The 13500-nt window shown below is 35.3% G+C and overlaps 4 protein-coding genes across 4 annotated transcripts; all 4 read right to left on the bottom strand.

Annotated features, from left to right (window-relative positions):
* Positions 1-719: 719 nt before the first annotated feature.
* On the bottom strand, positions 720-2953 carry PHYBLDRAFT_183833 (CYP5206 protein; the record flags this gene model as incomplete). Its single annotated transcript, XM_018438844.1, has 10 exons — positions 720-748; positions 891-1056; positions 1115-1139; positions 1209-1404; positions 1476-1724; positions 1795-2268; positions 2328-2380; positions 2445-2595; positions 2673-2735; positions 2785-2953. The coding sequence occupies 10 exons, from the start codon at positions 2948-2950 to the stop codon at positions 720-722; spliced, it is 1572 nt and encodes a 523-aa protein (XP_018284575.1).
* Positions 2954-3335: 382 nt separating this feature from the next.
* PHYBLDRAFT_67415 (hypothetical protein) lies at positions 3336-4492 on the bottom strand (the record flags this gene model as incomplete). Its single annotated transcript, XM_018441793.1, has 4 exons — positions 3336-3419; positions 3667-3885; positions 4212-4300; positions 4450-4492. 4 exons carry the CDS (start codon positions 4490-4492, stop codon positions 3336-3338), a joined length of 435 nt encoding a protein of 144 aa, XP_018284574.1.
* A 2421-nt stretch (positions 4493-6913) lies between these two features.
* On the bottom strand, positions 6914-7063 carry PHYBLDRAFT_104212 (C2H2-type zinc finger transcription factor; the record flags this gene model as incomplete). The annotated part of the gene is made up of 1 exon (XM_018427827.1): positions 6914-7063. A coding segment is annotated over one exon (150 nt), but the record flags the coding sequence as incomplete, so codon positions are not given.
* Positions 7064-12009: 4946 nt separating this feature from the next.
* PHYBLDRAFT_175081 (hypothetical protein) lies at positions 12010-13378 on the bottom strand (the record flags this gene model as incomplete). Its single annotated transcript, XM_018437404.1, has 3 exons — positions 12010-12769; positions 12840-13129; positions 13199-13378. The coding sequence occupies 3 exons, from the start codon at positions 13376-13378 to the stop codon at positions 12010-12012; spliced, it is 1230 nt and encodes a 409-aa protein (XP_018284572.1).
* Between the last annotated feature and the right edge of the window lie 122 nt (positions 13379-13500).

The raw sequence follows: 13500 nt of genomic DNA, 5'->3' as shown, positions 1-13500 counted from the left end.
ATAATTAATTCATATATATCATTTCTTGAACAAATCTTTAGTATAATAAAATTAAAGTTTATTTATTTAATCTTTACACCAACGAGGAGATATTGAAACTTGAAATATATCCATATTTCTTGGTTGTATCTCACTATATACAACACTATACCATTTGTATCCAATATTGGACTTATAATTAAATATGCAGAAAAGTAAAATTTAGCAAAGTCTTTTAAAAATACTTCTTTTTCTACAGTCGGTCACAGAAGCCAACACTGATACTCAATATATTCGGGACTTTTAATATAGTTTACCCGTAATATTCTACACTGTTAATATGGTCTATGTGTATACCACGGGTACAAACCAGCAGATATTAAATCCCTTAATATTTCATTGAGCATAGAATTTTAATTCGGAACACTAGTATAGAAGGATAATGAGGTCATTAAGCTCCAACAGTATTATTATACACAGCTATACTTTATAAAAGACAAACTAAAGTAATTATGATATTTTCTCATGTTTTATTGGGAGTAAAAATGAACATCAGAAATAAACTTTGGAAATAGCGCTTCGAAATACACTAAAAAAATCCATAGAGTACAATTTTAAGTTGTTTAATGGATATTTGAAGAGTTTGAATAAAATACAGTTGTAAAGATGAATATTAATAGAACTCACCATTTCACGTAGATATTTGTTTTTATTATTAAAAGGTACAATTTGGTATAAAATCAAGTAACTTGGAAAAGCAAATCAGCAGCTATACAAATGTCACGTATAATCCACTCTTAATTTATATTAAGTGCCTACTCCACAGTTAACTATATATTTTTTACTAAGAGCAAGACATATACTTATTAATACTTTATATACTTCAAATCAAGAATAGCCCCATTTCTTACCTCGCTCAGTGATGCGGAATCCGTATGGCAAAGGCGCATCCACAAGCCCATAGTCTCTAAACCCTTCAAGATCGACCTTTATTGGATTACCATTGGTATCCAAAGCTGGGGAAATATCACAGCTCGAAAATAAACGTATGAATACTTCAAACATTTCCATTTCAGCCTAACAATAATAATATGGTTAGAGGTATTAAGTTTTAAGATTATTGCCGTGTACTTACCAGATGAATTCCTGGACAGATTCGTCTGTCAAATAAGCAAATCAGTTTATAGTTCGTAGCAATAGCTTAAAAAAATCTCTATTCTAGCCTATACCTTCCCCATCCAAAGTTGTATTGATCTCGTTCTAATATAGGACCATTAGCAGCAGATGATATTGTGGTGTATTTATCCATAAATCTCTCTGGAATGAACTTTTCGGGATCCTTGTATTTGTCGGAATTCATGTGCAAAGTCTTCATACTAACGATAAGCATTGCACCCTTAGGTATATGATATCCCTTAAAGTCAACTAAAATTCCATTCATGAGCTGATTCATGACTTGTGGCAAATGTAAAATGAAAACATGTCTGGATACTTACTGTCTTCACTTGCTTCATGAGGGAGACCAAATGTAGTTATGCTGCGGTATCGCAAACTTTCTTTTTGGGTTGAACACAAATATGGTAGCTTATGAGCTTCTGAAAACTCTGGAAGTCTTCCATATTCTGAAGTAAATGCATCTATCTCAGCCTGAATCTTGGTTTGTATTTCTGGATAGTTTAATGTGACTGCAATCAACCATGACATAGCTACTGCAGTAGTTTCTGAGCCGGCAATAACAATATCACCTAGATTATAAAAAAGGCATAAGCAAACCGACTGTCAAATCGAAGCAAAATAATATTTTAATAAACTTACTCATCATTATCATGATATCAAGATCATTCAAACTGTGCTTTGCGTCAGTTTCATACAAGCTTTTTACAAAGCAGTCAGAGGTTCCATTGCGCGCTTCTTTGATTAGTTCGTAAAAGAGTTTATCTCTATTCGCTCGCACAAACTGATCCATCTTTCTCTTTTTGTTTGATAGATTCAATATCCAAGAAAGATAAGGAAAGAATGATCCGGGATCATCCTCTATTCTCGCATAGATATTGTGCTGGTTGATGAAAGCAAACATGGACACCACTTCGGGATCTTCGATCGAATTGTACCTCTTGCCAAAGCATGTGCTCATTATTACATTAAAGGCGACAAGCTGAAGGTTCTTGAGCGAGTCGACACTTCCATCTTTCTTCGTGCTTTTAAGCATATAATCCACCATTATATCTGCCTCTTTCTGAAATACACCAGAAAGTCGTTTCACAGACGCAAAACTTAAAAGCCCCATAGCTAGGATATTCATGTTAACGAAAAGAAATTCATTTCTTTTTATCTGCCAAAGTCTCTACCTGTAGCTCGCGCCATTTTCCAGCTCTTTGTAGCTGATACAAAAACAACGCCCCTTATTGATATAAAGATGTAAAACTTTAGAGTGACTTGGATATAGTTGCTCTTAGACTCCTTACTTTCCACCTCGGCTGTAAATATCCATAAAATAAAAATGAGAAGGGCGTGCAGATGTGACACTCCCGCGAAGGGTAAATAATTCATGAGCCAGATGGGGGTTGCTAACGACTACCCATACTTGAGATCCAACTTGAAGTTGGATTATTGGGCCTAAGTACATATTTGAGTAGCTTTACAATCAGAACATGAAACACGGTTGACTTGTACGACTAACTATGATACATTACCTAGCTCCTTATGCCATTCATCTATTTGTTCAGCAGGTACTTTACCAAGTGAAAACATATGGCCTATATCTCGCATATTTAAGAGAACAATATCATTTAAAAGCGTTCGTACCAAATATTGGATAGTTTCTTTTTGGTGATGGGATATTATTCAAGCCTTTATGGCTAGTATTCTTTGAAAATAAGAAATAACACACAGAAGCAGCCACTGCAGAAGCAGCCACAATGGGACTAATGTGCCGGTAATTAATTGTAGGAAAGTTTTGCTGGATAGACATAAGACAAACGAAAGAAGTGATAATATGCAACCACATATTTTATTTCAATATTTATACTCTTCTTAGATTGTCCCACACACGTTGACAAAATGTACACTAAGAAGATTTATTTTAATTTTGCATGAACGTCCAACGGATCTGTATCTGATGATGAGCCTTAATCTCATGATATACAAGTATCTTTGTACACCAGTTATATTTTTACACATAAACTTCTTTTGCTATTTGGCCATAGTCAAGACTTCCTTATAAGATTATACAATAGTTTAACCGATATTTACAATATTATTATGCTAGCAAGACCCATATTACTATAATACAGCTACGACTATACTTATAGGTATATAGATTATTTTATTAAAGAAATATATACATATTACTAGAATTACAGATATGGTATAAAGTTTGCCACACGATGCTCGAATTTTAGATAATCCAAAAGGCTCCAAAAAATTGATACCCAGGGTAGCTATAAAGAATGATACAAAGTATTAAGATACAAAAGTATATATCTTTTTCTTTTCTCGTGCGACACTGTACAATAGACTCTTGTACCCATAATGGATCTCGGTCTTTTAAGATTCTGCCATTTTCTCTCATATCACCGATCGATGTGTTGCATAGGGGTGCACTGTATTCTTTTTAAAGGTAGATTTTTTACACTATGGCGTGTATCCATTATGCACTTCAGATCATTAACTCATACATATATATACATTATATTCACAAATATAGGTTAAAATATCAACCATACATGGCAGAGTTTCCAGAAAATAAAACGAAAAGAAGGATTGAGTATAGTAATTATGTAGGTCAATTTTTCCAAATATATCAAGTTCTTGGACACTTCCAATAAAAGATTTTCCTTGGAAACATTCAGAAATATAGAAAGTATATCTTTGAAAACAAAATTGCTCAAAAAACAGTAAATAAAGCTTTTATTTCAATGTATTATCTAATTGTTATTATTTCTTGGTTTTTTTTTGGGTTTCCTCTCCTTTCCTTTTCTGTTGTTATTAAATTAAAGCTACATCTTTAGAAATGAACTATAATCTCTAAAAACAAGAAAACACTCATTTCCCATATTACTGCCAATAACCTAAAGCTTTAAATAACATGAACAGCAAGATTGGTCACTCATTTATTAAACGACAAAGTGATCAATATTTCGAAAGATCCCTTTTTTTTTAGTAAACAAAAAAAAATTCAAGTAGAAATATAATCTGGTTATTGCTCTTTTGGAAAGGATGAAACATCTGACCAAGGTCTTAATATCCCAGCTCTGTTCCATTGGCTCTCTCTTGGCTGATTCCCAAGGGTACGTCTTTTTCGCTTGTCCTCTCAAAAGCGCTATGTAAATTAGCGTGTAGCTGTAGTGCTTTAAAAACCATCCCTGGTCAGAACACGCTCTACGACGTTTTATTACCCTTTTCTTTTCGCTTTTCCCTGAATTCGTCTATTCCTCCTCCTTTTGCGCTCTTTGGATGCACACCCCTTACTATCTGGAGCCCTCACTGGACCTTCATATTTGACGAGGTTCATCTTGTCCCATATTCTGTTATTGATACTCTTTGCAAGATCTTGATTTGAATTTGACAAGAACCTAGCCTAAATCCTCCCTTTTAATTGAGTGTACATGTTTTACTAAAAAAAAACAAAAGGTTCAAATACTAGAAAATCCTTGAAACAAATGCTGTCGTTATTCTCTCAATTCTCCACTTTTGAGTATCACAAGATCTTCCAAGCTTAATGCAATGCTTTCCACAAACAAACAAGCAAACAAGCAAGCAAACAAACAAACAAACAAAGAGGTTAACTTTTATAAAAAGCTTCTTTTGATAACAAAATTTTCTTGAACCCGACATCCTCATTTACTGCTCCAAGATATAATTGAATATAATACTTTTATACGCGTTCTTGTTTTAGAATTTACTAGACATTTGTGCTTTCAATTAATATCTGCAAGACAAGAAATAAGCAAAGATCTGGAATCAAGAACATAGGTAATTCAAAGTATAGATAAATACGTCAAATATTAGACTATGCCATAGAGTTGAACTCTATTTACCGACTACTTATATCTCTGGATTGTTATATATGGTTCCTTAATCCCCTACATCTGTCACCTCCTCCTTCTCCTGAATAGATTACTTTACATTATTTATAGTTTCTTGCCATTAGATTGTCTCCTTGCTGACAATTGACATGTTTTTTTATATGTGCTACTAAAACAACAAGTATTTGACATTTGAAAAACATGCTACTTACTAAAGTATATCTGCCACTCAATGTTCCTCTTAATATGTAATACAATGCAATAGAATATTTCTAGGCTGTACACTATTGTCGGTATCCTTTTGAAAGTATTGATATTGAGGTGGTACATACACTAAAAAAAATGAAGTACAATTCAGTAACATTATAGCTGATAAACACTTTTTCTTTTAAGGTAAAAATGAGAGACTGTATACGATATTACCGACTCTTTTTTTTTCCTAGTAAAATATACAGGCCACAAAACAAAATTGAGTTACGTAGAAGATACTTTGTGAGTTTTTAAGAAAAAAACCTACATTAATTTGGCAGGTTCATGCCAAGTAATCCTGTGGGAACATGTTGAATTATATATATAAATAAATACACTTGTGTCGAATAAATCACAGTCAGATTCCCTGATTTCTAGTCCCGAATAAACTACATATCAACTTCTTTATGCTATATCTTCTAAAGAACTCGACTGAATAAAGTGAAACTTTGTTTTGTTATAGATATAAGTATATATATTATAGAAATAAAAAATAAGATAGGGTCTAATATGTGGTGTGGTCACCAGGAGCTTCTATCACTGCCCGGACTCTATCTGGAATACTCGCTACAAGAGTACGAAGAAGCTCAGGATCACGTCTCTCCCCCTCCTGAAGAATGCAAGCCTTGAGCTCTTCAAAATTGTTTATAGAAACCTTTCTCTCTTGAACATTGGCTTTTAGGGCATGCCAGACGTGCTCGATCGGGCTCAAACCCGGGCTTTGCGATGACCAGTAGTCAAAGCGTTTAATTTCCCAGCGGTTTTTCTACCAGGTGATATAAGTCCCAGTATGGCAACTAGCACTATCTTCTTGAAATACAAACATAATGTCCTGCTCATCATTCAATTTCTTAAACCGGGGATTGAAGCCCTTAGGCAAATAATTGACATATGTTTCTTGGTCTATAAAGCCTTCGAGAAACGATAATGGTCCAAACCCACCAGCCTAGAAACACCCCCCACAACATCATTGGTCCTTTTCCATACTTCTCTGTTGTTAGTGTATGATGCTCCTGATGTTTCTCTCTCTTCGCTTACGAATTACGGCTGGATCATAATCATTGGGCCTTCAGCATAAACCTCGGCTAATCTGACCACACCACCATACTCTAGACCTCAGTCCCAAAGCTGGCTCTAGCTCTGGCCCAACGCAGCCGATTCTTCTTCTGTTCTCGGGTTAAGTTTGGCTTCGAAACAGGGGTGTAGGAACCAAAGCTTTTAGCCTGAAGATATTGGAGAACTGTGGCTCTACAGATGATAATACCAGCAGCTGCCATATTCCTTTGATGATATGCATAACCCTCGAAAGGGTTGTACCTCACGCTCAAGCAAAGAAATATGGTATCTTCAGGTGAAAAATCACATTTTATTATATGGTGCTGGCGATCTATAGATCATATAGCATCTCGGGTACAAAAAGAAAAGATAAAAGAAAAAAGAAAAAAGTCCCGAAGGATTACAAAAACAAAACAAATTGAAGGCTATGGTATGCTAAAAAAAAAGAGGTGAATTTCTGGGGATGTGCTGGTGTCTTATCTTGTTGAAAGGTATATAAACGAGAAAGTATATAAATACAGATAAATATAATATAGCTAATTATATGTGGGCTTGGTTTAATATAGGGATCCTTGCCGTGTATATACTTTACAAGTATTTTTATGTGTATTTAACGTATCAGATCTGGAAAATGACTTTTTGCATTCAGGACAATGATGGGGTCTCTCTTTGGTGTGTACACGCGAGTGTCTAGTAAGGTCATGGTTACGCTTAAAAATCTTAGTACATAACATATGTAAGCAAGGAAACGGGCCCTTGTTTGGTTTTCCAAGTAATTGAGAAGGTGGAGGTGGAAGTGAAGATGAAAGGACTTTGATATCTAGGACTTCTGTTTTAGAGCCTGGGCTGATCTCGTATCCGCTTTTGCCTTCGTCGGCGTTGCATTTGCATTTGAATTTGAATTTTCCTTTGCCTTTGTCTTCTTTACCATTAATAGGCACGCAAGCACAAGCGTCTTGAATGTTAGGCTGTTTATGTACTTTATTTTCTCCTTTTATGTGTTTACTTGTTGAAGGGATTTCCTTTTGGAACTTTGGGTAAGCCTCAGGGAAAAAATCGTTGCTTTTGCATGGTTGAGAGCTAGATACTGACTCGTTGGTTGGAGGTTGTTGGTGGTATTGCTGGTTCTGGGTGTTTTGAGGCATGGTTTCAAGTGTATATATTGAACTATGGCCGGTCAGAGCTATAGTAAGATCCTTTTCTGGATTCGCCATCCAAGAAGGAGGACATTTATACTCGGAAAAATCATGGGTTTTTAATGGATTGAGCTGTGTAGAATAACTCTGTGCTCCAGTTTGGTTGACTTGATAGACGGGGCAGTTGCTATTTTCATTTAACTTTGGGTTTGAGGTTGACTCTTTATAGAAATCATAGGTTTGGTTTTGAGGTTATGTCTGAATGTAAGCAAGGAGTGCATCTGTATCCATAGCTCCAGGTGGATGGTTATATGGAAGCTGGTTAAGAAACTCTTTTATAGGCGTTTTAATTTCCTCGTGATCATTTGAGATTTCATTACCTTCTGCTTCTGATGGAGGTTGAGAAAAACGGTAGTGTTTTATACATTGCGCATAGTCTCTGGGTGGCTCATTATAATGAGTAGAATTATCAGAGTAGTTGCTGGAATCAAGTGAACAAGATTGGTAAGGTACTGTTGGAGGATTTAATGTCGACAATTCCGGGTTTGGGGGGTCTTTGATATATTGATAACAGCCAATACAAGGACAATGTTCTAGCTTCTGTGTTTTCTCCCAGTTGTTTCTTGGTGGCTGTACTATATCATTTACCGTGCTTATGTATAAGGTCTGTGGATTTTGTCAGAGCTGTGTTCTCAAACTAGTTGGATATAAGTCATTGTCACTTTGTAAATACAAAATATAACATTCGGGAGAAAAATTCGTGCTAAAGTTTTGATTATTAGTGATCTGTCTGTTTGAGGCTTCTTATTAAAGACAATACAGAGATGATTCAATTATGTTAGCTATGTGGGAATAATGATATACTTTTACATTAATAACTTGCCCGCAAGTGAATAGTGCCCCATTCTGGTGTAGTAACGAAGAAAGAGAGGCCCAAATAAATCTTTTTATTTTTATTTTTATTTCTTGAGATACTTATATACTTTTAAAGCTATTAATAATTAATGATGATTTTATCGTTACTCGTCTTCGTTGTTGTTGGTTTTATCTACAGCAACCGTATAAGTATAATAATTATAATAATTATTAAAAAAAATACGGCTTACTGAAAAGGTAGTTCAACTCAACCCTATTCGTTTCCAGTTGTTAAATGTTCCATATAAACCATGTAGCTATACACCAATGTATCTTGCTATCCAGTACTCACACTACGAGTTTGCACATCTATAAAGCTATACTTGGTCTCATTTGTGACAATTATTTTTTTGCTAATATTTATAGCGAATAATACTGTGAATGATAAAATTACTTATAATGCTTCTATAGTAAAAAAAAATCAAAATCAAAATCTAAAATCTTGGGCGTTTATTTTATTTTCTGTTTTTTCTTTGATTTTTCTTGGTGTGTGTGTGTGAATATTTGCTTAAATACATATACTTGTATCATTTATAGTGTAATTAAGCTTCGCCTTCGTAAGCCTTATTTTTTTGAAATACTTATTACTTTATCACCTCTCTCTATCTTTCTCTTTCACTCTCGGTTAATTTTACTAAAGGTAACCATTAACAATATAGATCTGGGTTTGACATCAGTATGTAAGTATATTATAATATTGCACATAATAATAATATATATAAAAAAAGACAAGGATCAAATTAAGCGCTTGTACATCAAGGCGTTTTCTTTTATCTGTACTTCTTATGCTGGTCTATTAAGTACTATCATAGAGAATTGTTTTTCAATTGTTTATGAGACAGGTTAAAAAGGAAGACACTTCTCCTACACAGTTACGGCTGTAGTCTTTTTGAATAAATTTACTTGAAACTATAATAGCATTTATGGTCTATAAGTATCAAATCAAGCCCTAAATTATGTGTTACAGTCATATCCATCAAGTTCATGTTTAAGGTTACTTTTTGAGTGGTTAGATAAATCAATATAAAGCACTGTCTGTCTCACGGTCTGGCCATCTAGGCGTGGGCAGTCAGAATGGTGTACTCATTCACAGACTAATAGTATGCTGGCCTGAGCCGATAATTGTAGTTCGTAGCCGATACCGTACTTTGGCTATTCTCTGACTCGCTCTAAGGTACAGCTATCCTTCGCTTTTAAAGTCATTGTTACCACATTTTGCCCTCTTGCTCACAACTTTTAACACAACGGAATTTATCGGTTCTATTCTGAGTATTGGTAATAAACTTATTTCTTCTGAGCAGAATAAGGTAGGATAAAGTAGGATAAGGTAGGGCATATTATATAATGGCACATAATACACATTATCCCCGCCAATATTACCAGAATTGGGGTAGATTACATTCAGAGGTAACAGAATCCTTGGCTCGCAACCGATACCATTTTACTCGTTTTTTCTCATACGCCCGCTCACAAGGAAAATCTGGGCCGGTAGTATACAATACACATATATCACAGACCTTGATATAGTCTTGATGGATCTATCCCTTGCTAAATTATATTGCTCCACTCTCATCTGTAGGAAGAAAAGGCTTTCCTATATCCTTTGACAGTATCGTGATATGAGTAAACCATTTGTCTCTGTAGTTTTTCCGGAACTACAGTCCTCTCGTAGTAATAAATACAGTATATTGCCTATCATTATTTGTGATATGAATATATATTCCCCACGCACGCACGCACACACACACACTCTCTCTCTCTCTCTCTCTCTCTCTCTCTCTCTCTCTCTCTTGGTTTGGTAGCTTATTTATTCTGTCGCGGCATACAATCTGCCTTTCCTAGCCCTTTTGGTTCCTTCTTAACCTTTGCCAATTTTTATTATTTCATGTGGAAAATTACGCGTATGTGATGCTTTCATATATGACTATACTATCGAAAGTATATGTCTATGTCGTGAATGCAAACAAAGACGAGCCAGGTTCCTCGTATTCAATCTGTCTAAAATTCTAAATTACTGTCAAGTCTATCTATGTGAGTGATTTTTTATAGTCCTAGTTTTACTGCTAAAAAAAAAGAAGGGCAAGACATTGATTCGGTATTGACATCTTTACGTCCAATTCTTCGTTATTTCCGACGTTCTCATTCCTTTAGAATAACAGTCATACTCTAGACACATTAACTCTTTGCCCAAGTGATATGTGAACACTTGCGATATGCTATTTCTCGAATACTGCCTCCTTTGACACAAGGGTCACAAAGTATACGAGCAATGTTCTAACGGGTCAAATATTTTTCACCAAACATATACAAGCTGGAGGCTCTTGACGCACAGCAAGGTTTCAATTATTAGATAGAGACTATTTAGTTGTAAGATAAAACCTATCAAGGGCCTCACAATGTACTCTTTTTGGTAATTTTGGACGCTGAATCACCTACTCTGAGCATGTCCTCTCAAGGAGCCAATTTTATACCAAATCACAATTGGTGGTTTTTTGGGAAGCTATATACACTTTTCTAGTTTGATCAGCTTCTTTCCTCTTTTCCATTGATTCTCAAGGTTTTGAAAATCCTGGTATAAGCGTATACGCTGTTTTGGGATGAACATTAAGTTCCATCTGGGAAGCTCACTTTAAACAAAAGTTCTATGATGCTTTCTTTATCACCAACCAGATTAAAACCATTGTTACTCAAAAAAAATAGACGAATTGAGAGAGAGAGAGGGTTCTTTGGATCTTAAAGCCCGATTTTGTAACTGATTTGTATTGGGGGTATATAATACTCTCAAAGAAACTAAAAGTAACATAGAGTGTGACTCTTTGTAAAATGGCGGGCACACTGTATTTATTAATTATCCTAGAAAATAATACCAGAATACTCTTTTGAGTATATATATAAAGGTACTTTGAAAATATGTGTCCTTTAATTAATAAGCTACAAGAATAAGATTTAACAATATCCATGTTGCTGTGAAATTTATATATAATATCGTAACTATTAGAGGCAAGTAATATATTATGATATTATGTAATGAAAATATAAGTTCGCCATAAAGAGAGAGAGAGAAAGTACATACTATATTTCTAAATGTAGATGTTGAAGCTGCGAGGATGAGTACCACAACAACAAAACAGAATAGAGTAACCAAGCAATTTATCACTTTTATTGAAACAATTATAGATGATCATGACAACATATGTTTTTGAAACAAAGCTAGGAGTAGTAAAACAATAATAAAAAAGGTTTTTGCTTTGTTTGTCTTTTATTTTGAATGCTAGAAAGTAGGTATATCAGCTTTGGACTCTGCAGTTATTTTAAATTATTCTGTATTATAGAATCTTTCGATCCCTCCCCAACACTACTTTGGATCTTGCCGAACAATCCAAGTGTCCGGCACGGACATCACATCAACCATACTACTAATCATAATAATCTATTCATATCACGCCAGTAATATTCAATCAAATGGTTGGACAATACAATATAATTCATAAATGTACATAATATATATATATATATATATATATATATAAAGTAAAATGTATTATTACTATTATCATTGTTACTATTGTTATATGTATATGTTAATGATAATGATAATGATAATGATGATATAATCATATAGGCATATAAAAATGAGATAATAAAGCTTAAAATATACTTTCTCTATTCCTTGACAGCCAATCTAATGATTTGTCTTTAATACGTCTACGTTCTTCTGCTATTTCTGCTGCATTTGATCCCGATATACCATGAGCCTCAGAATAATCAATGATGCTATCGATAATGATCTTTCGTTTTCCAAAGAATTTTGATTCTGAAGTTGTTTTGCGCCATAAAGTTCCGCATTTGTCTTCCAGGCATGCTACTGATGGTCCGTTTTCTAAGCCTTCGCTCCATTCTCTCCAGAGATCTGTTACTGTTGATATATCACGGTTCATTCGGTATACGTGGGGATCTTCTCCGGGATATCCCGATAATGGTATTTGGGTCGGCCAGTATGTGTAGATGTCTGCTTCTGACTCTGAGCCTAACTCGAGATCGGATTCTGGTCGCGATTGGTGCCGCGACTGTATTCTGTGTGCCCCTAACGAGACTGTTTTTTGTGTGTCTCGCGGTTCGAGATGAGATTGGGTTTGTTGGTTGAATGCGAATAGAGGGGTTTGTGCTTGTGCAGGAGCGACTGATGAGTTTGTCGAATTAAAGCCTGTCTGGTTAGGCCAGGACATCTGGAGATTAAGAGTTGCTGCACCGGATGTTATGGCCGAGAAGTGGGACAACAGACTGTCCATTTTACTGATAGTCAACGACAGGGTGTTCTTGAGGGACCTGATTTCTTCTTTCAATTCAGGCACTACCTTTCTCAACATTTCATTTGTCTCCTGAATAGGCTCGTCATCCTGCACTACCCTTTTTGATATATAAAAAAAATAACAAGGGTTAATCGTACAAGGTAGGACAAATAGTGTCATTCTCTTACTGGTTCTGGTCTGGCTGTGGTGTATCAGCAAAAGACTGGCTTGATAGTGTAGGTGAATGGGATTTTTCGGTTAGATTCTCTCTTCGTTTTCGTTGGTCTTCGCGGCGCATATTACGCAAGAGTTGCTTTATGGCTGGGATCCGAGGGTGTGAATGAGAGTTTATGCCCTGCCGAACTTGTTTTTGGTAAAGATCGGTGATTGCTGCAACGTAGAGTTCCATAGTGGACGTCTTGATTTTACGATCCAATCCGACTGCCTTTCTACCACGACGACTCTGACGGTCTACAACCTAGGGATTAGAAGAAAGAGAAAGGATATTGAATAACTTGAGCAAGGGTTTTGTTGAGTGGATTCTTACGGCTTCGGATAGAAACATAAGAAGTTTTTCGCCACTGACGAGATAGCTTGCATCGTCAGTGAATCTTCCTTCGCACCATGTCTTGAATTCTCCTTGCTTGGATGCGTATGAGCGAGACGTGTTTACGGACCTATTTTCGTTTATAGATATTTCTGGTGACTGCTGTATTTGATTGTTCATGTTGAAGGTTTAAAGTAAAAAAAAAGAGATCCAACAATGACATTTAATATTTTTTTTTCTTTGGTTGGTTTTATGCAATACGATAATTTATTATCGGAGTATGAACTTATAATTTTGGGACT

The sequence above is a fragment of the Phycomyces blakesleeanus genome, assembly GCF_001638985.1.
Source record: "Phycomyces blakesleeanus NRRL 1555(-) unplaced genomic scaffold PHYBLscaffold_35, whole genome shotgun sequence".
NCBI classification, from domain to species: Eukaryota; Fungi; Mucoromycota; class Mucoromycetes; order Mucorales; family Phycomycetaceae; genus Phycomyces; species Phycomyces blakesleeanus.
The sequence above is the reverse complement of the archived record's forward strand: the minus strand, read 5'-3'. Positions and strand labels throughout refer to the sequence as shown.